The sequence below is a fragment of the Canis aureus genome, chromosome 16 (assembly GCF_053574225.1).
Source record: "Canis aureus isolate CA01 chromosome 16, VMU_Caureus_v.1.0, whole genome shotgun sequence".
Classification (NCBI taxonomy): Eukaryota; Metazoa; Chordata; class Mammalia; order Carnivora; family Canidae; genus Canis; species Canis aureus.
Window position 1 is genome coordinate 11,420,297 of NC_135626.1, and position 18,938 is coordinate 11,439,234.

Genomic DNA, 18,938 nt, shown 5'->3' on the forward strand with positions numbered 1-18,938 from the left:
GGGAAAAACAACTCCAAATGCTGTGCCTTCTGGCGCTGGCGGACAGAGCAGGGAGGGAGCACGTTCCCTGGTGGGGCTGGTGTGGGTGGGTGTTTGCTCCACATCGACCAGGAGCATTTCTGCAGACAAGTCTATGAACCTTAGCTTGTGCACGGATCTGTGTCGCCACCACCCTAATCGGGATACAGAGCCGTTCCATGCCTGACACTACGGGTGAGGCCTCCCTCCTGCTGCCTTCCCTGCCCCCTAGCACACTGGGGCACCCCGGTGGGAACCCTCACTCTGCTCAGGCCCTCGCCACCCACCTTGCCACCAACCTGGTCCATGCCTTGCTCCATTTACTGTGTCATTCCATTGCATAGACAGACTGTGGCTTGTCTGACCAGCTCAAGAGAGAGGCACGTGGGGCCATCTCTGGTTCTTAGCAATCGTGCCTGGGGCTGCCATACACATTTGTGGGCGTGGAATCCTGTGTTTTCATTTCTTTTACATGCAGACCTAGGAAAGGTGTAAGGTGTGTATCTGTATTTGTAAGAAATCCCCAAGCCGTTTCCCAGAGCAGCTGCGGGTGAGGGTCCCACTCTTGGTGTCCCTGCTGATATCCTGCGCTCTGGTGGGCATGTAGCGCTGCCTCCTGGATGGCGTGGTGACACGTTTTCATCACCAGTGATGCCGCATGTCAGATCCCACTGCCCTTTGCCTTCTGGATGTCCTCTTTGGGCAAGTGTCTGTTCAAGTGTTTTGCTCATTTTTATTGGGTTGTTTGCTTTTTGCCGTTGAGGTTTGAGGTTATTTCAATGTATTGTTTTTTTGAGATTATGAAATTTACAAATATTTCTCCCAACACAAGCTTATTTTTATTTTTTTAAGATTTTATTTATTTATTCATGAGAGAGACAGAGACACAGGCAGAGGGAGAAGCAAACTCCCTGCTGGGAGCCCCATGTAGGACTCAATCCCAGGACCCCAGGATCACACCCTGGGCTGAAGGCAGATGCTCAACTGCTGAGCCACCCAGGTGTCCCACATGCAACTTATTTTTAAATAAAATCCTCTCAACAACATACTTGGCCAAGCAGAAGTTTTGTATTTTAATGACATCCAGTTCACCAGTTTGTCTTTATGAATGATACTTTGGGTGCTGTCTCTGAGAATGCTTTGCCTGACACCAGCTCATGAAAATGTCTCCTGAATTATGTTACACTGAGGCCTGTGATCAATGCAACAGCTACTTTCATAAAGGAAGGCCTGTGGCTGACGTCAAGGCTCCTTTATTTGTGTGTTCAGTCACTCCAACAGGTTTATCGAACAATAAATTGGCCCTATTGTGTGACCCCATTTCTGAGTTCTCCGTTCTGCTCCACTGATGTGTGTGTCCCTTCCCAGCACCCACAACATACCCGCAAATGCAAACGTGCCCATCAGGTGACCTCTTACCTGCCTTGGGGGCTGGGCCCACATCCTGCCATGGCCTGCCAGCATCCCTCAGCACCCCAGAGTCCCAGCAAAGCTCAGTTGGGTCATGGACACCCACTGCCTCTCGGGCCCTTTGATGCCCTGCGGCCCAGGCTCCTTGTGAGGATGGGGCAGCACCGGGGTGTCTACAGAGCTAGGCCATCAAGGGGTCCCCGGGGACCCTGTCATCTCAGAGATCCGGTAGGGGCAGGGACCCTGCCTGTCCCTGGCAGAAGGTCAGCACACACAGGGAACACGAGAGCCTTTCTCAAGGCCTGGACCTGCCTCCTGGTCTCAGGCCTAAAAGAGCATTTGACTTGCCCCTTCTCCACCCTGGGGAGGGCAGGGCTCTGCTCACGAGCACTTGCCTGGGGGTAATTACTGGGGTAATTACAAGTAGCACGTTCAGTTCCATCACCCAGGGGTTATGGAGAGCATGTGGGGAGGCACACCTGGTGCAGAGAGGCACAAGGATGCCTTTGTGAGGCCGGAAATAACCCGCCTGGGGCCTTTACCTCCCGCCAGGATCAGCTCCAGGCCCCAGGACAGGCACTCCAAGCCCAGTGCCAGCACAGGGATCCTTATTCAGAGGGCAGCAGGGGCCTGACCACAGGGTCTAGGCTTGGGCGCCTGAACCTCTCACCTGGTCTGTGTGAGATGGAGGCAGCCAGATGACCCTGCAGGACCATGGGTCAGATACCATGGAGGGGTTAGGGCTGCAGGGTAAGGACAGGGCCCCTCGGGGCTGGGCTCCTCTGTGCCCTGGGTGTGGGGCCCTGAGCAAGTGGATCGAGTCCCCTAACAGGGGCAGGTGGCAGCAAATGAAAAGCCAGAGATTCATGCTGGGTCAGTTGGAGAGGGCAGCATGGCATGCAGGTCTGGATGGCTCTGAAAGGGTAGACCCACCTAGAGCCTGACAGGGAAACAGGGTCTTTGCAGACGTGATCACCTAGGTACAGACCGTGGGACGAGGTCATGCTGCTGGGGGCTCTACACCCGAGGGCTGGTGTCCAGAGGGGAGAAGAGGGGATTCGGGACACAGGACAAAAGCCAGAGGATACTGAGCAGACAGCTGGGCCCTCTGGGATCTGGGAGAGGTGGCAGCGTGGGTGGAGGGGGCTGGAGGACCTCGGCCGGTGATACCTTGCTCTCAGACTTCCGCCCACCCGACCTGGGAAAGAGTACGTTTCTGTGGCTCTGAGCGCCAAGTCAGGGTAGACCCAGGAAGAGAACAAAGGCGTCCCACAGCAGGTCCAGCAGGAACATGATACAGGGGAGAGGGTGATGCTCCCACAGTGAGCCTGGGGGCACCCCAGGGAGGTGTGGCTGCAGCCGAGCCCTGAATCCCAAAACATTCCCCTTTGGGGGGCTCCCCAGGGTGGGATGCGGCAGGTCTGGGATCTGCAGGAGGGGGGCCCCACCCAGGGGTGAGCACAGGCCTGAGCAGAGCCAGGGTGGTCGAGCAAAGGTGAGCCATGGGCGGGGGGCTGGAGGTGAGGAGCCACTCTGCTTCCTTGCCCCCCGAGGATCCCATTCTGAGAGTGTGGCTCGCCCATTCGGGCCCCAAACACAGCTCATGGGACACAAATCAAGTAAATCAGGGCTTACTGAGCAGCTATTCCAAATGATAGGCTCTACCTGCCAGCAGGTGGGCTGGGCAAGCCCCCAGGGACCCAGGCCCAGGGGTGGGGGTGGGGGTGGGCGGTATAAAGGGCGGCCCATGAGGAGCCCACACAGCCTCTCGAGCCCCAGACACGGACCTGCGTGGCAGCCATGACCCCAGGGCCCTGGAGATGAAGACTCTGCTCCTGGCCACGGCCCTTGGCCTCATCACCGTGCAAGCCCAGGACCCCCTGATCTTCCAGGACCCCGACGTGCGGCTTCTGTGGGGTGGGTGGGGCTGGGGCCGCTGAGGGTGGTCAGGAGTTAGACCCCTTTTAGAGCTCAAGCCTGACCCTCCCCAGGCTATGGTCAGAGAACCGGAAGGTTCAGAGCCAAGAGGACCTGCATCTTGTCTCCAGGCCCTGGGACACGAGGATGTGGCCGAGGGAATGTGCCAGAACTAGCAAGGGACCCGGAGCCCCCAGGGGAGCCGGTGTCCACCAAGAGGCCTCAGACATGTGGGGGTGATGAGCAGCTGGGTGCTGGAGGTGTCTGGTGGGGCCTGCGGGTGGAATTATGAGGGGGTCAGGGTCGGGGGAGCTGGTCACAAGTGCTGCAAGGACATGTGTCTTTCAGGTTTCAGGCAAGTGGTATATTAACACTGTGGTATTGGAAAGGGGCACCTCAGTGGCTGAGGTGCCCCCGTACAGGTCTTGGGGCTGAGCAGTGGTGACCTGCACATCTCCTTGATGCTCAGGTGAGCATTTGCCCGGCTCTACCCCAGGCAGCACCAGCCTAGCTGCCCACCAGCCCCCCCATCCCATGGCCTCGGGCCCCACTCGGGGTCCCCCAGCCCTGCACTCAGTGTGGGGTAACACCGAACACCCACAGAGCTCTGGAGGTGGGAGGGCCCCAGGCAGGGCTGGGGTCTACTGTGCTGCCCTGAGGTCAGGACTAGAGGCCTCTGCATCCCCCCAGACAGGAGCGGACATCAAGCCGTTGCCCACTTGGCCTCTGTCCCGACCTCCAGGTCCAATGAGCAGTGCCACACAGTGGAGACCTTCCTGGAGAAAACCGATATGCCCGGCAAATACAGAGCCTATGAGACTCGGATGCTCAGGGGGTGGATGTGCCCCACCAGACCCGGAGCGCCCCCTCCCCAGGCAGCCTTCCTGCCCTGCCTCCACTGCCCCGGTGGCAGTCCTGGGCCGGGGACTTGGGACTCTGGTGCTGGGGACCTCAGTCCTGGGGCTCAGGTCAGGAGGCGGAGGCTGGAGACAGGTGGGCAGATCCAAGGGCATGGCAGTCGGGGGTGGGGGGACGTCTGCCACCCCCGAGCTCTCCTCCAGGGTCAGGAACCTGTGTCCACCCCGTGGCCTTCTGCAGTGGGCAGGAGCCACCTGCACGTGGAGGAGATACCTGTGAAGGACTACATTGTACTTTACTGTGAAGGACAGTTCAAGGGGGACGGGTTCAAAGTAGCTAAGCTCATGGGTGAGCTTCCTGCCACCCTCCACGCCCCCGACCCCCGGTTCCTCCCGGTCCGCTCCCTGACACTGCGGGCTCACCTGCATACCTCACTGCAGGTAGAAATCCGGACATGAATGCAGAAGCACTGGAAGCATTTAAGAAATTCCTACGGCACAGGGGACTGCCACAGAACATGGTTGTGCCAGCCCAGACAGGTAACGGCTAGCTCTGCCTGTGCCCCCGTCCCTTCTCGGGTCCCCTACTCTCACGGGGACACATCAGTGCAACGACATGTCTCAGGGACACAGGGGACCCCTCTAGGTCTTCGTTGTCCAGTGTGAGCTGCGGGTAGTGACAGGTCTGGGCCTTGTCTGGGGCGTCTTGTCATTCGGGCTCTTTCTTGGTTTCTATATAAAGATGCGTTCCCACATGTGATTAGGATGAGTGACCCCTGGAGGGACGTCCTGGGTTCCATAGGACTTCGAGGTCCCTGGGGGCATCCCAATCTGGGCCCAAGAGCCTTCTCTGCGGTGAGACCCCCCTCCCAGGGGTCACTCAGGATGTCTGTCCCCAACTGTCTCAGGGACAGAGAGGAACTCTTTTCTCTGTCTGGCGGGGTCATGGTCATTACGTGGAATTCGGGAGTGAGCGGCCAGGCTTTGCCCTGACCACACCCCATGCACCCCAAGAAGACATCTAGGCCGGCCTGAGTCCTGGTGATGTCCGTCCCGGCTCCTCCCTGAGGCGCTGGGACCCCCTCACCTCCCTCCTGCTCTGGGTGCTCCACATGTGCCCTGTCACCGGGTCTCTGTCACTAATATAGGAGCTGGAAGTGCAGACTCGCCTGAGGTACGCGGATCCATCAGATCTGCCGTGAGCACAGCCCAGATGGGGACAGAACGGGGACCTGGTCGCAGCCCCAGGGTGGCCCAGCCCGCTTACCTCAGAGGCATCCCCCCGCCCCCACAGCTTTGGGTAGTGGCAGATGGCAGAAGGACCCTCTCCCTCTGGAGCCCCCAGGAGCCACCCTGTACCCCGCATGGCCACCCCTCACCACCCCTGCCCAGGCCTCATGGACACCCCCTCCCTCCCAGGGCATGAGGCACGAGCAGCAGCGGCTCCATGGCAGCCCTGGGGCAGCAGCACCGCGACCCTATGTCCTACATGACACAGATGGAACCCCTGCCCCCGGGCCTGCCCGCTCCACCCCTCCCGGCCCCCTACCCTCTCCTGCTTCCACATAAAGAACTTCTCCAAACCCTAGTGACTCTGTCTGTCTGTGGTCCCTCGGGTAGGCTGGGAAGGCGGCGGGGTGGACGAGCCAGGGTAGGAGAGATTCGAGGACTGGTGATGTCCTGGTTCTGGACAGTGGTCCGCGGCCCAGCGGGCAGGAGGGTGCGGGCGGGGACAGGGTGCTGCGGCTCTGCCTGGGTGTCCTGCAGGGGCTTTCTGCAGGGCTGGCATCCACGAAGCTCAGGTTCTGTGGCTGGGGGAGGGAGCGGGAGGGTGACAGGTTCTGACCAGAGGTGGGGACACACGTGGGGGGATCACCTGGTACCCCCGTTCCCCACTGGCTGGAGGCCGTGGCAGGGATGACAGTGCAGGCCTGAGGCCAGGCTCCTCGGGGCCACCAGGATGAGGACAGCAGGACACTGGGACCCCAGCCAGGGTAGACTCTGCTCGTGACCCCACCCCAGGCTGGGCCAGACACAGACTCTGCCCGAGGAGGGGCCGCCTCAGGAGGAACTTCTGTTCATGTCCTGGTGTCAACATTGCAGTTTTGTAATGCATAGCCTGACACGCTGCTGGCTGGGGTCTCCCTTGTGATGGGAGGGGTGCACCCCACCAGCCTCCTGGAGGCAGGAGGTACGGGGAGTTCCCTCCACACCCCAGCTCAAGGCATTCCCGGGCCTCTCCTGGCACAGCAGGCCCCAGGGGCAGAGCACCAGGGACAAACTAGCTAATCTAAGCAGATAAAATTCAGTCCGATGACAGCGGTGCCCATGGAGTTCACTGGGATCCGGATAATCAGGTTTGAGAATGTGTGGGAACTAGGGGGCAGTGGGAACAGGGGCAGTGGGGATGGGTGCGGTGGGAACCGGGGGGCATGGGGACCGGGGCCAGTGGGCAGGCAGGGATGCTCGGGCCTTCAGACACAGGGCTGTGACCATAGGTGTCACTGATTTGGGACCTGCTGCTCTGGCTCCCTGCACACATGCACATGCACGGATACACACACACAGGCACACACGTGCACACGTACAGACACAAGCACACAAGTGCACACTCACAGATACACTCACACACAGGTACACATACGCACATGCACCGATACACACACACACACACAGGCACCTATGTGTACAACACACACGCGCACATGCACCAATACACACACACACAGGCACACACCTGCACACACACATGGCCACGCTCAAACCCAGAGGCCCCGCTCTGCGTCTCAGGCTGAATTCTAAGCCTTGAGAAGCCCTCCCTTTAGACGTGCGAACGGCTCAGGCCAAGGGTCCTCCAGGCCGGCCCGGATCCCGTGCACAGAACCGCCTCCCGCACCCCCTTGCCCAGTGCACAGCAGGTGTCCCCCGCACCAGCTGAGCAAGCTGCTGAAAGTATTGATTCCAACAGAGCATTTGTGCCCACCCCTCTGGGGCTCACATTGGGGGGGTGCTGCATCTCCTGGCTCCCACGGTCAGCCGTGTCCAGGGGTGTCCTCCTCGTGCAGTATCCCCATCCTCACATCTGCTCTGCTCCGACTCTCTCCCGCCTCCAACGTCCACTTACATACTGTGCCCACCCTGGGCCCACCTGGATGAACAGGGTCCCGGCCCTTAATCCATTCACGTCTCTCTGCTGTGAACCACACATATGCTCAGGTGCTGGTGCTTGATGGACGCAAAGGAATGACATGTGGTGTTGCTGAAGCACCAGTGACAGGAAGCTTCCAAGGGCCTCTCCGTGGGCAGTACCCATGCAGGGCAGATCCCATGGCAGCAAATACCCCTTCCTGCCACATGACAGTGATGGAGGGTCTGTGGTCAGTGGTCAGGGGTGTGTGAGGAGCCACGAAAGGGGACATGACAGGATGGCTGGCCCTCCTTGGGGGCAGAGGGAAGACCTCCCAATGAAGGAATATCTGAGCTCGTTGTGACCACGTGGGTAGACACACCCTAGCAGAGGGGCAGCAGGGCCAGGGATCAAGTGTTCAAAGAAGGTTCTGGGGCCTCATGGAGGTGGGGGTCACCTAGACTTTGAAGTGGGAACTGTATGGCAGCTCCCCCCACCATGCACAGGCACACGCACATGATCTCACACAGACACACATGCATGTGCACACATGTACCCACACACGTATACATAGACACACATGCATGCACACAGACACGCACATGTATACACACACATCTGCACCTACAAACGTGTGCACGGAGATACACACATGCACACAGAGACGAGCACATGGAAAGATTCATGTATACACGTGTGCACATGCATACACAGGCACATACAGATACATGTGCATGCACAGGCACACATGCATGCACACCACACACACACACAGACACATGTAGACACATGCAGACACGTATGCACAGACACACAGAAAGGTGCATGAGCACATGCAGACACTTGTGTGCACACAGACACTCATGTGTGCACTCCAGGATGATGCCATCTGCACTTCAGTGGAAAGTTCTGGGAGCAGAACGGAGAAGGACCGAGGGACAGGGAAGCAGAGACCCCTCAGGGGTTTTGGTCAGGAGACTCACGCCTGGTGCTCTGGAGCCTGGAATGAGGGAAGAGGCAGCAGGGCCAGAGGACGGAGGAAGGTGCAGGGCGTGTCCCCTTCCTGCTGTGGCCACCTCACTCCCCTCCTGCCGGCCTATGTGCCTCCGTTCTGTCCTCCTGTCTGACTGTATGAACCAGTGCGGCCGGCGTCACGCTAAGGAGCAATGGTTTCTGTGGGCATACGCGTGCTGTGCCTGGGATTCGGGCCACCTGTCCACGTGAGCCAGCAGGTGGGCAAACTAGGCTGGACCTCCACAGACGCCAAATGGCATTCAGGAAAACGCTACATGCAATGTAGGGCCGCTCCTCTTAGCAAACTACAAATAGAGTTTCCTTAACCTGGCAGGGCAGTGATGGCGGCGGAGCGTGGGGACCTGGTGGCCGGGGCGGGCTGGTACCAGGGAGCAGGGAAGGGTTTGCAGCTGCCAGAGCTTGGGAACCACAGGACCCAGGGGACTTGAAGCCATTTCCATTTGGGGACTCCACTGTCTCTGTGAAGACTCCCCAGGTGGTCACAGATGACAATAGTCACGAGTTGTTGGTATTGTTTTTAAATTTATTTTAAAAATTATGGAAACTCACCCGTGCAGAGAAGAGAGGATGGCAGATGACCCCCTCAGACACCGCGCTCAGTATCATGCTGTCCATGCCCCAGAGACCTGTCACTTTCCTTCTCCCCGGGGGGAGCATTCGAGAGCTGCCCCAGGCACCTCTCCCCAGCCTCTGGCACTAGAAGAATCCGCTCCTCTGTTGGGGTGGTGTGGCATGTGCCATGCCCACACCCAACAGTCGTCATGCATGAACACCCCTCAGTGGCCCTCGTACCCAGATCCACACAAGCGTGGTGGGTCCGTCCCTGCCTCAGTGGGTCTGGGAGAACCCAGGACGACTTGAAAATTCTCCAGGAGGCTCCAGTGAGCCCTCTAGATTCCTAAATAATGGGGACCGTCAAGGTTCATCCCTTCTGGCTCACAGAGAAGGGAACGGGATCGCACCTGCATTTGGATCTCCTTTCACGTAGCAAGTGTGTGCCCACAAAACAAAACACGTTTCACCCACAAGAGAGAAGATGATTTAAGAGGTCATTTCTGGGTGAAGTTGCCAAGGTCATTTGGACACACCCTGGTCACCCCGGGTTCCCGATGGGGGTGCTGCCTGTGTCCCTGCTGCCAGATGGTGGAGATTTGAGGAGCACAGAGGAGGCGGGGGTGGGGATAGAAGCAGGTTCAGTGTCCTCAAAGGAAGTGTTACCGACACAGGCGGCCCCCACCCTCCCCTCTGGGACCTGCCAGGAGCCGTCCAGGCCCCAGGGACACAGGGACCTTCCCGATTCCACTGGGAGGGAAGAGGCCTCCTATTGTCCTGGTGGAGGAAGCCCCCTGAGGGCCTGGGGATGAGCCCGGGGATTCCGGGAACCGCATGGGGGACTGGACGGTGCTGGCCCACAGGCCCCCGCCCCTACATAAGGACCCGAGCCCGCCGCTCGGCCTCGCTCACTCCCGGGAGCTCAGCGCAACCACAGCCGCAGCCATGAGGAGCCTCCTGCTTGCCCTGGCCCTCGTGTGTGGCATCCAGGCCATCGTCGTCCCCCGGACCATGGAGGACCTGGACCTCCAGAAGGTTCGAGGATGGCCGGGGTGGGTGGTGAGCTGCAGGGTGGCCAGGGAAGGGGGTCCTCCACAGGCTCCGGGGCATGAGCGGAAGCCATGAAGTCGGGAAACCTGCCCCTGGCTCTCCGCCTTCAGGGTGGCTTGTCATTTGGTTTCCCCAGTCCCAGAAGATTCTAGGGAACTCATGTGACTTGTACTTCAGACCCACCTGGGTAACAGGTGCGTGATTTCCAGTGTGGAAATCCTGTAGCCCCATGCCTGGTAGATGGCCAAGGGTCATCCGGGAGCCCACTGACTGCCACCCGCTTAGACTCGGCCCCTGGCCTGGGTGGGAGGGGGAGTCCTCTGTGGGGACGGGAAGGGGCCCAGAGGCAGCTCACGGCCCCTTCCCCAGGTGGCTGGGACGTGGCACTCCATGGCCATGGCGGCCAGTGACATCTCCCTGCTGGATGCTGAGACCGCCCCTCTGAGAGTGTACATCCAGGAGCTGAGGCCCACCCCCCAGGACAACCTGGAGATTGTTCTGCGCAAATGGTGGGTGTGCAACCTCTCCCAGGCTGGGGGCCAGTGAGGGCCTGGCTCCTGGGTGGGCAGGTGGGAGAGCAAGTAGACAGACAGGTGGGCGGGTAGGTGAGCGGGCAGGTGGATGGGCAGGGCAGGGTCCCAATGGGAGCGGCTCTGTGTGGGTGGTTCCCGGTGCCCTTGGGGCCCCTGCCCAGGGCTCTGAGCCAACAGGCCAACCACACAGGGGACCCAGGTCAGGACGCAGAGAGGCCTGTGTGGAGGCTGGTCAGCCGTGGGGCTGGGGCCCTGGGGCCCGGGCGGGTCCTGCCGTGAGCCCTGTCTGCCATGAGGCACCATAGCGAGGACCACTCAAATTCAGCATCCCCCCCCCCCCCCATTATGCTGTCACCGCCTTTCAGGGAGGACAACAGATGTGTTGAGAAGAAGGTCTTTGCAGAGAAAACCGAACTTGCAACCAGGTTCAGCATCGACTGTGAGTGTCGACTCACATTGACTCTGAGCTGCAGCCCCAGCCCCAGCTGCCCGGAGGCTGCTGTCCCTGCCAGGGTCGGGGTGGGGGAGGTGGGGGGTGCTCGGGGCTGCCTGCTCTGACTCGGGGGGTGCTCTGCCCAAGCCCTGGGCCACCAGCCTCATGTGGAGTGGGGTGGCCTCCTGTGCTCAATGGACGGCCGCCACCGCCCCTTACGCTGAGCTCCTGGACTCTGCTGGGCTGGGGCAGGGGTGGGGCGGGGGGTGCAGAGAATCTTCTACTGAATCCTCTGCCACAAACTGTAACATTTGAGGGGTTTTGTAAATTATAAAAAAAACACAAACGGAGAACTTAGTGGTAAACTTTAAACAAAGGAGACACAGAGATTTCTCATGGGTGTTCCCCCTACAAATTCTAGTTGTTTCTTACACATGAGACTTGCTTTGGTCCACCCTGAGCCTCCTCTTTTCCCTGGGGCCTATGTCTTCCTCCCTGCTCTTCCTCCCTGTCCTTCCTCTCTCTCCTTCCTCCCTCTCCTTCCTCTGCCTCCCTGCATCCCTGCTTCCCCTCCCTCTCTCCCTACCCTCCAGCTCCTGCACCCCCCAGGGTGGGGGCTCTGCTCTTCTGTTCCACCCTTCTGACCCACCACAATCCTGGCTGGCCACACACCTCTCACCTTGAGCAGGTGCTTCATACTGTACCACTCTGCCTCTCCTCTCCCTTTTCCTGCTGCCCCTGGCCATGTCGGTGCCTGGGGCCGCTGCACCTGCACATGGGAGGGACCCTCTTGCCAGACAGGACACCATCTTCACCCAGGCTCCTGTCTCCCCAGATGTGGAGGAGAACCAGATCTTCCTGCTGGACACGGACTATGACAACTACCTGTTCTTCTGCATGGAGAACACGAACGCCCCCCAGCAGAGCCTCATGTGCCAGTGCCTGGGTATGTGCTGACGATGTGCGAGGTCACCCTGAGTGCAAGGCTGAGGACCCCTGGCCGGTCCCTTGGGCCCCGGGGAGCAGACACAGCAGCATCCTGTTGGCCTTAGGGCCTGGAGATGCCACATTTTACCCCAGTGGTGGCTAAGTCCCCAGATTGCCTGAGAAATCCAAGATAAGGGGGCCAGGAGGCTGGTTGCAGGGTTGAGGGCTGGCTTAGTGTTACTGGCCTCATCAAAAGATGACTACTAATTCGAAGCTTTGGTGGATGGGCATGTTCGACAAAAGCACCACTGAAACTGTCATGTTCCCCCCTGAAATGGAAGCCAGTAGAATCTGGTGGCACGAAGCTGAGGCAGTCCTGGTTTGCCTGAGAGAAGCATTTTCTGTGGGGTCATATACACGTGTTCCTGTCAGCACACCAGCTATGCTGGGTGACCCCTGGTAGCCCGCGGCAGCAAGCCGTCTCCTCCCTTGTCCACACAGACCCCTGCACTGCCCTAGGATGAGGGGGAGGGGACAGGGACCCTGGAGCCCAAGACTGACCTCAACCCCCACCCCCCCACACACAGCCAGGACCCTGGAGGTTAACAACGAGGTCATAGGGAAATTCAACAGAGCCCTCAAGACTCTGCCCGTGCACATGCAGCTCTTGAACCCCACCCAGGTGGAAGGTGAGCACCCCACACCCCACACCTCACACCCCTGCTTTCACTCTGAGTATGGCTCACCCACCAGACAGCCATGAGCACTGGCCCCCCATCCCCCAGGCCTCCCTGGATGAGGTGGAGCAGGTCACAGCCCCTGAGGGGGGGTCCCCCTCCCCACCCCATGTCTGCCCCCTCTGGGCCAGGGGCTGTCCTGGCGACCTGTGACCCCCCCTCCGCTCTCCTCCCCCCACAGAGCAGTGCCTCGTCTAGTCTAGTGAGCTCCACCTGACCCATCTCCTGGGGCAGAAATTTCCTTGTCCTTTCGAAGAGGAAGCCAACCACCTGCTAGATGGTCCCCCTCCAATTTCCTGGGTCTGTGTGCTCAGGCTGGGACCCTGCTCTCTGACGACTCTAAATAAAGACACATAACCTCCCCTCTGTGATGTGTGTTGTTGGGAGGCGTCAGGGCTCAGGGTGCGTGGGGGGTGTGCTCCAGGAGGGACCAGCTCCTGGGGAGAAACTTCCTCAAGTTTCTCACGCACAAAACAGGAGAATCCACTTGAGCAAACTTTGTAAAATATTATCAGTGAACTAGGAGGAAAACTCATAGTCCTGAATCCTTAAATTAGTCAGCTAAGAGAAACTAAAATAAATGAATCTATAATAAAATCAGGTTAGAAAAAAAGCATTAAAATAAGGAAAATAAGGTGCCTCTGCCCCTAAGGCAAGGGTGGGGGTGAGGCTGGACAGACTTAGCTCACCTGTCAGAAACTGCTGGAAAAAAAATCCCCACAAATTTCCAGAAATATCAATGACCGCAGATGGAAAGAAATTTAATTTAAAGAATCATAAGGGATTCAGTTGTTTGGCTCTAATCTCATATACTTAAAAACCCCAAGTGGATGATTTTCACAGCAAATGAATGCGTCCAAAACAAATCCAAGAAGACTAGAGAAAAAGTGGTCAGGCCCCTCACCGAGGCAGAGGACACACAAGTGCAGAGCCTCCCGCCCGCCCTCTAGCCCCACCGCCGGCCTCAGAAGGGGGCAGACAGGCCCTTCAGGAGCAGTGGTCAGGAGTGAGCAGCTCTCAGCATGGGGGGCAGGCAACGCCTTCACATTCTCGTACCCCTGACAGATGAGCAGCAGAAGAAGTCCGTAGCACGAACAGCGTGCTTGCACAGCCAGAGGGACTGTCCCCTGCGCTTGCTATACATGTGGGCACGTCATCCCCATGACAGTGCAGGGGGGCAGGCAACCCGTGCCCCTACTGTTGTCACAGAGGTATAGCATGAGCCACCTGCCCGACACGGGGGCCACATGGGGCCGGCAGTGGGCCAGTGTCGCGGCGCACACCCACCCACCCCCTGCCTTTCCCATCAGGACACCCTATGCACCCATGCAGAGCCCCTGAATGACCTCATCGCCCCTGGATTCCAAAGGCGGAGCGTCTGTGTGAAGCTCAAACTAATTTCAAACAAACTATATTCAGATAATTAAAGAGGAAGAATGATTCCTATGTAGGTGACGAAGTCCTGCTAAGACTCCTTCCTGTAAATTCTCTAAATGGATAGGGGGCAGTTTCCAGGGTGTGCAGTTACGTGCTAACTTCTGTGTAAGAAAGAACGGAAATACACAAATGCGCAGAAACATGGACTAAGACACACAGGAAGTATGAGCAGATGCTGAGTTAGAAACCTATGGGGAGGAACGTGAGAGCGCGGGTGGGGACATTGGTGGGTGTAGATTTCATGCAATTTTAAGATTTGAACCAGTTCATATCTTCTGTATTTTAGATGTGAACTGAAATAAAAACCGAAAAGCAGCAAGCCATGAAATGATAAACAAGCAGAAATGAATGAATCTAACTTCTGTAAAATTGACCATTTCAGCTTTGATTTTTTTTTTTTTTTGGCCGGTGACATGCTTTAATGCCACCTGGCAATCGATCCATCATGAAAGGTGGTTAGTTCCAATGAGAGGGAACATAGACGGTGGTGGAAGGAGAAGCCTCGTCGAGCAATATTGGTCAGATGCCGTGCTTTCTGGTCACACCCTGTTCACTTTGCTGTGCACACCCCCACTCTGGGGTCTTGCCCCTGTGACAGTGCTCCACCTATTCATACTTTGATCTTCTGTAGACTATATTCTAGGGAAAAATAATTTTTTTAAAGATTTTATTTATTTATTCATGAGAGACACACACACAAGCAGAGACACAGGCAGAGGGAGAAGCAGGCTCCCTGCAAGGAGCCCGATGCAGGACTTGACCCCAGGACCCTGGGCAGATGCTCAACAACTGAGCCACGGGGGCATCCCAGGAAAAAGAAATCATAGCATCAACCTAATAATAATATTCGTGTTGGTGACAATACTGGTGTTCTTATCAGAGTCCAAATTGAAACAGATGGAACTTGAAAAGTGGCTTTGAAGGATTATGCATTTAGAAGGAGATCTGTCAGCAGAGAAGGAGGGAAGGGGCTGCGGCCGATGGGGCCAATCTCTTACCTACCATGCATAGTCATAAGAAGAAGGGATGGGGGGGGGTGGTGTGGGGAAGGATTCACGTTGTCATTGGAATAAAACCCAAAAGGTCAGGGTAGCAAAGTAGTGTGGCAAGAAATTTGTGTTGAAAAGTAATGGAAGATGAGGGTGGTATTTTAATTCAAAGTAAGTCTTGTTTAATAAATGACACACAGGCAGCTGGAATTGGGGTAGTGTGTGTGTCACAACCTGAGCTGGGGAGGGGGGGCCACCCCTCAGCTTGCAGTTCCCAGAAGAGTTTTTGCAAGATTTGTGTTGCTGCTTTCTTAAATGTTTGATGGAATTTAACAAGGAAGCCAACTGGGGTTTGAGATTTTGGTGGCAGGGTAGGGGGAAGATTTTCATCCACAAATTCAATTTCTGCAGTAGATCTACATCGATTCTGGTTATCCATTGCTTCTCTAATAAGCTTTGATACTTTTTATCTTTCCAGGAATTTATGCATTTTGTCCAAGTTATCAGAACTATTTTCATAAGGTCGTGCAAGATGCTCCCTTAATATCCTTTTTTTTTTTTTTTTTGAGAGAGAGAGAGAGGGAGAGAGAAAGAGAGTGTGTACATGAGTGAGGAGGGGGCAGTGGGAGAGGGAAAGAGAGAATCTCAAGCAGACTCCCCACTGAGCTCAAAGCCCAATGCCGTGCTCGAACCCATGACCCTGAGATCGTGACCTGAGCAGAAACCAATTGTTGGACGCTTAACTGACTGAGCCACCCAGGCGTCCTTTCTGATACCCTTTAGTGTCCACAGGGTCTGTACTGGTGTTTCATTCTTTGTTCCTAATCATGATACATGTCAACGACCTGGGTTTTCCTGGTTCATCTGGCTAGAGGTTTATCCATTTTCCTTATCTTTTCATTTTTTTCCTGATCTTTTCAAAGATCAAAATTGTTTTTGATTTTCTCTGTAGGTTTTCTGTTTTATATGTTATTGTTTTTTGCTATTACATTATTTCTTTCCTCTTGCTTATATTGGTTTCAAATTGTTCTCTTGGTTACTTAAGCTTCAGGCTTAGATTTTTCAATTGAGCATGTTTATGTGGCCTAATATAAGAATCAATGCCACAAATTCCCTTTAAAGTGCTGCATCCACATACTTTAATATATTTTGTTCTCATTTTTAGTTAATTCAAAATACTTTTCTTGGGTGATGGGCACTGAGGGGGGCACTTGACAGGATGAGCACTGGGTGTCATACTATATGTTGGCATATCGAACGTCAATAAAAAATATATATATATAATAAAAAATAAATTACAAAAATACTTTTCTGTGAAGGATCAAATCGTGTCCTTTGTCTATTGAATTCTTGAGGTTTCTCTATTGATTCACATGAGCTCTTTATATGTTAGGGAAATTAGATATTATATGTGTTATCAGTAAAAAATACTTTTCCTCAGTTTACTATTTCTCTTCTTACTCAACTTGTGGTGTCATCCCAATGTGTTTCCTCTAAAACTCCCCAGTGTTTCCTTTCCTGGCTTCTGACCACCATTGCAGGGTTTGGGTCACCCTTTAGAAAGGCCTCTTATGTTCTGAAATTGAATTCCTGGATTTTCACTGTTCCATTGTTTCCATTGTTCAATCTTTTGCTCCATCAGGACTTCATTTGCTTTAATTCATGAGTTAGGACTCAAGCTGTGTTTTCCAAATGTCCACCCCCTTCTCCCAAGACCATTTATTAACTACTGAGTTTCCCCACATTCCTGATTCTCATGTGTACTTGGTTCTGTTCAGAGACATTCCCTCCATTCTACTGGGCTGCCTGTGTGCCAGAGCCCCAGTGGTTTTGTTTTGTTTGTTTTGTCTTTGAAGTACAGTCGGCCCACACTGTACACTCAGTTCAGGTGTACAACATAGTGATTCAGCATCTCTACATGTTATGCTGTGCTCACCACAAGTGTGGCCACCACCTGTCATCATACCTGTACTGCAGTATCACTATGTTCCCTGTGCTGCACCTGTCATCCTCGTGACCTACTTATTCCATAACAGGAAGCCTGGACCTCCCATTCCCCTTCACTCATTTTGTACATCCCCCTTCCTTTGGCAACCACTTACTTTGTTCTCCGTATTTATGGGTCTGTTTCTGCTTTTTGTTTATTTGTTTTGTTTTTTAGATTCCACCTATAAATGAAATCATATGGTATTTGTCTTTCTCTGCTTGATTTACTTCACTTAGCAGAATACCATCTAGATCCATCCATGTTGTCACAAATGGCAAGATCTCATCTTTTTTTTTTTTTTTTTTTTAAGATCTCATCTTTATGGAATGTTCCAGCCCCGATTATGACATGCAGTTCCTTTGTTTGTGTCCTTTGTTGGGTCTTCAGGAGTGTAATTCTTTTTTCACATTGAGCTTGTATAATTTTTGTTAAATTTATTATTAAAAATAATTTTGAATTTTATCAAAGCCTTGATAGTTATCATCGGAAATGATCACATAATTTTTCTCTTGTGACCTATTACTACGAAGAATTTTATCAATAAATTTACTCATATGAATTATGCTCATGATCCTGGAATGAAGGTTTTATGTATTGCCCTCTAAAAGCATTATTGTGTTCTGTTTGATAATATTTTAGTTAGCAATTTTACACTGATCTTCAAAAGTGAGATCAATTTGTACATTTCTTGGTAGGTTCTGAAAACAGAGTCTTAACTTCATAAAAATGACTTGGATTTTTTTTTTTTTAAGCATTCAAATTAACTGTCCCTTGAAGGTGTGCTAGATTTTCCCTTTAAAACTATTTGGAACTGCTATTTTAGGGGGAAATAAATGCCTCCTAAATAACTTATTCTTCATTTTTCCAGTTTTTTTTTTCTAGGAAATTAGTCCATTAATACTTGATAGCTCTCTCACTACCAGGTTGGGTAGCTTATATTTTTCTAGAAACTGTCTATTTCATCCAAATTTTTTGTTTATTCCATGAGGTAAAGTAAATGTTTTCCTTCTATTGGTTCTTTACTTTCTTCTCCTTTTGTGATTATTTTCCCAGTAGCATTTATTATTTGATGTATATTCTCTTTTTCCCTTTTTTCTTGATTTGGGCATTGAGGGCTCCCTATTTTATTGGTATTTCTCAAGAAAACACCACTTGACCAAATATACAATTTTTCTATTCCCTGGTTCAGTAACTTCTGCTTTTATACTTGCAGTTTCCTCTTTATCCTTTTTTATGGTTATATTGTTTTCCCCCTAGTTTTTGAGTGGTACGGCTAATTAATTCATTTCCATTCTTTTTACTTATTAAAATTGTCCTTAGGACAACAGATTTTCCTCTCAGTGCTCCTTTACCTGGATCTCTCAGAATCTGATGTGCTGTGTGTTCATTTTCATTTTCTAAATATTCTGCTACTTTCTCTTTCATTCAAGAGTTGCCCCCACAATTTCCATGTTTTTGCAGTAAAAAGAATGATGGACTGGTTTAGCACATAAAGAGGGTAAAATCCAATTCTGATCATCCTAAAACATGAGTTGAAGTGTCAAAAAGTGTCTGCCCGGGTTTGTGGTCTGGGCCAAGTGTTTCTGGGTAGGTGGAGGGAGCCTGAGGAATAACAGGTCCAAGTTCAGAATTCTGAGTCCTACTGACTCTTTCCTTGTAAATATTTATCAGCACCGCCTTGGAGCCCTAACACTGAATAGTGTTCACCTCTTTCCTGTCCCACCCAGTTAGTTATCAGATCCTGCTGTCACTTGGGTTATTGGGAAGTCCCAGATGGAGCCAAAAATTGAGCCAGTGGGACACAAAGATCTATTGTAAGGAAGTGCCTGAGGACTCTGCAGAATCTGGCAGGTGTTGGGCTCACCCTGGGTTCAGGAAGATGGCCCAATACCAGGTTGATGAGGGCCCTGGGAGTTGGAAGCCATGTTC

General features: G+C 53.9%; 2 protein-coding genes across 2 annotated transcripts in view; one reads left to right on the forward strand and one right to left on the reverse strand.

Moving 5' to 3' along the window:
• RPL7A (ribosomal protein L7a) overlaps window positions 1–18,938 on the reverse strand; it is a 199,057-nt gene that overhangs the window by 86,876 nt on the left and 93,243 nt on the right. The window lies entirely within an intron of this gene.
• On the forward strand, window positions 9,759–12,952 carry LOC144285290 (beta-lactoglobulin-2). The gene is made up of 6 exons (XM_077850433.1): window positions 9,759–9,951; window positions 10,336–10,475; window positions 10,865–10,938; window positions 11,768–11,878; window positions 12,447–12,548; window positions 12,778–12,952. The coding sequence occupies exons 1-6, from the start codon at window positions 9,862–9,864 to the stop codon at window positions 12,792–12,794; spliced, it is 534 nt and encodes a 177-aa protein (XP_077706559.1). The 5' UTR covers window positions 9,759–9,861; the 3' UTR covers window positions 12,795–12,952.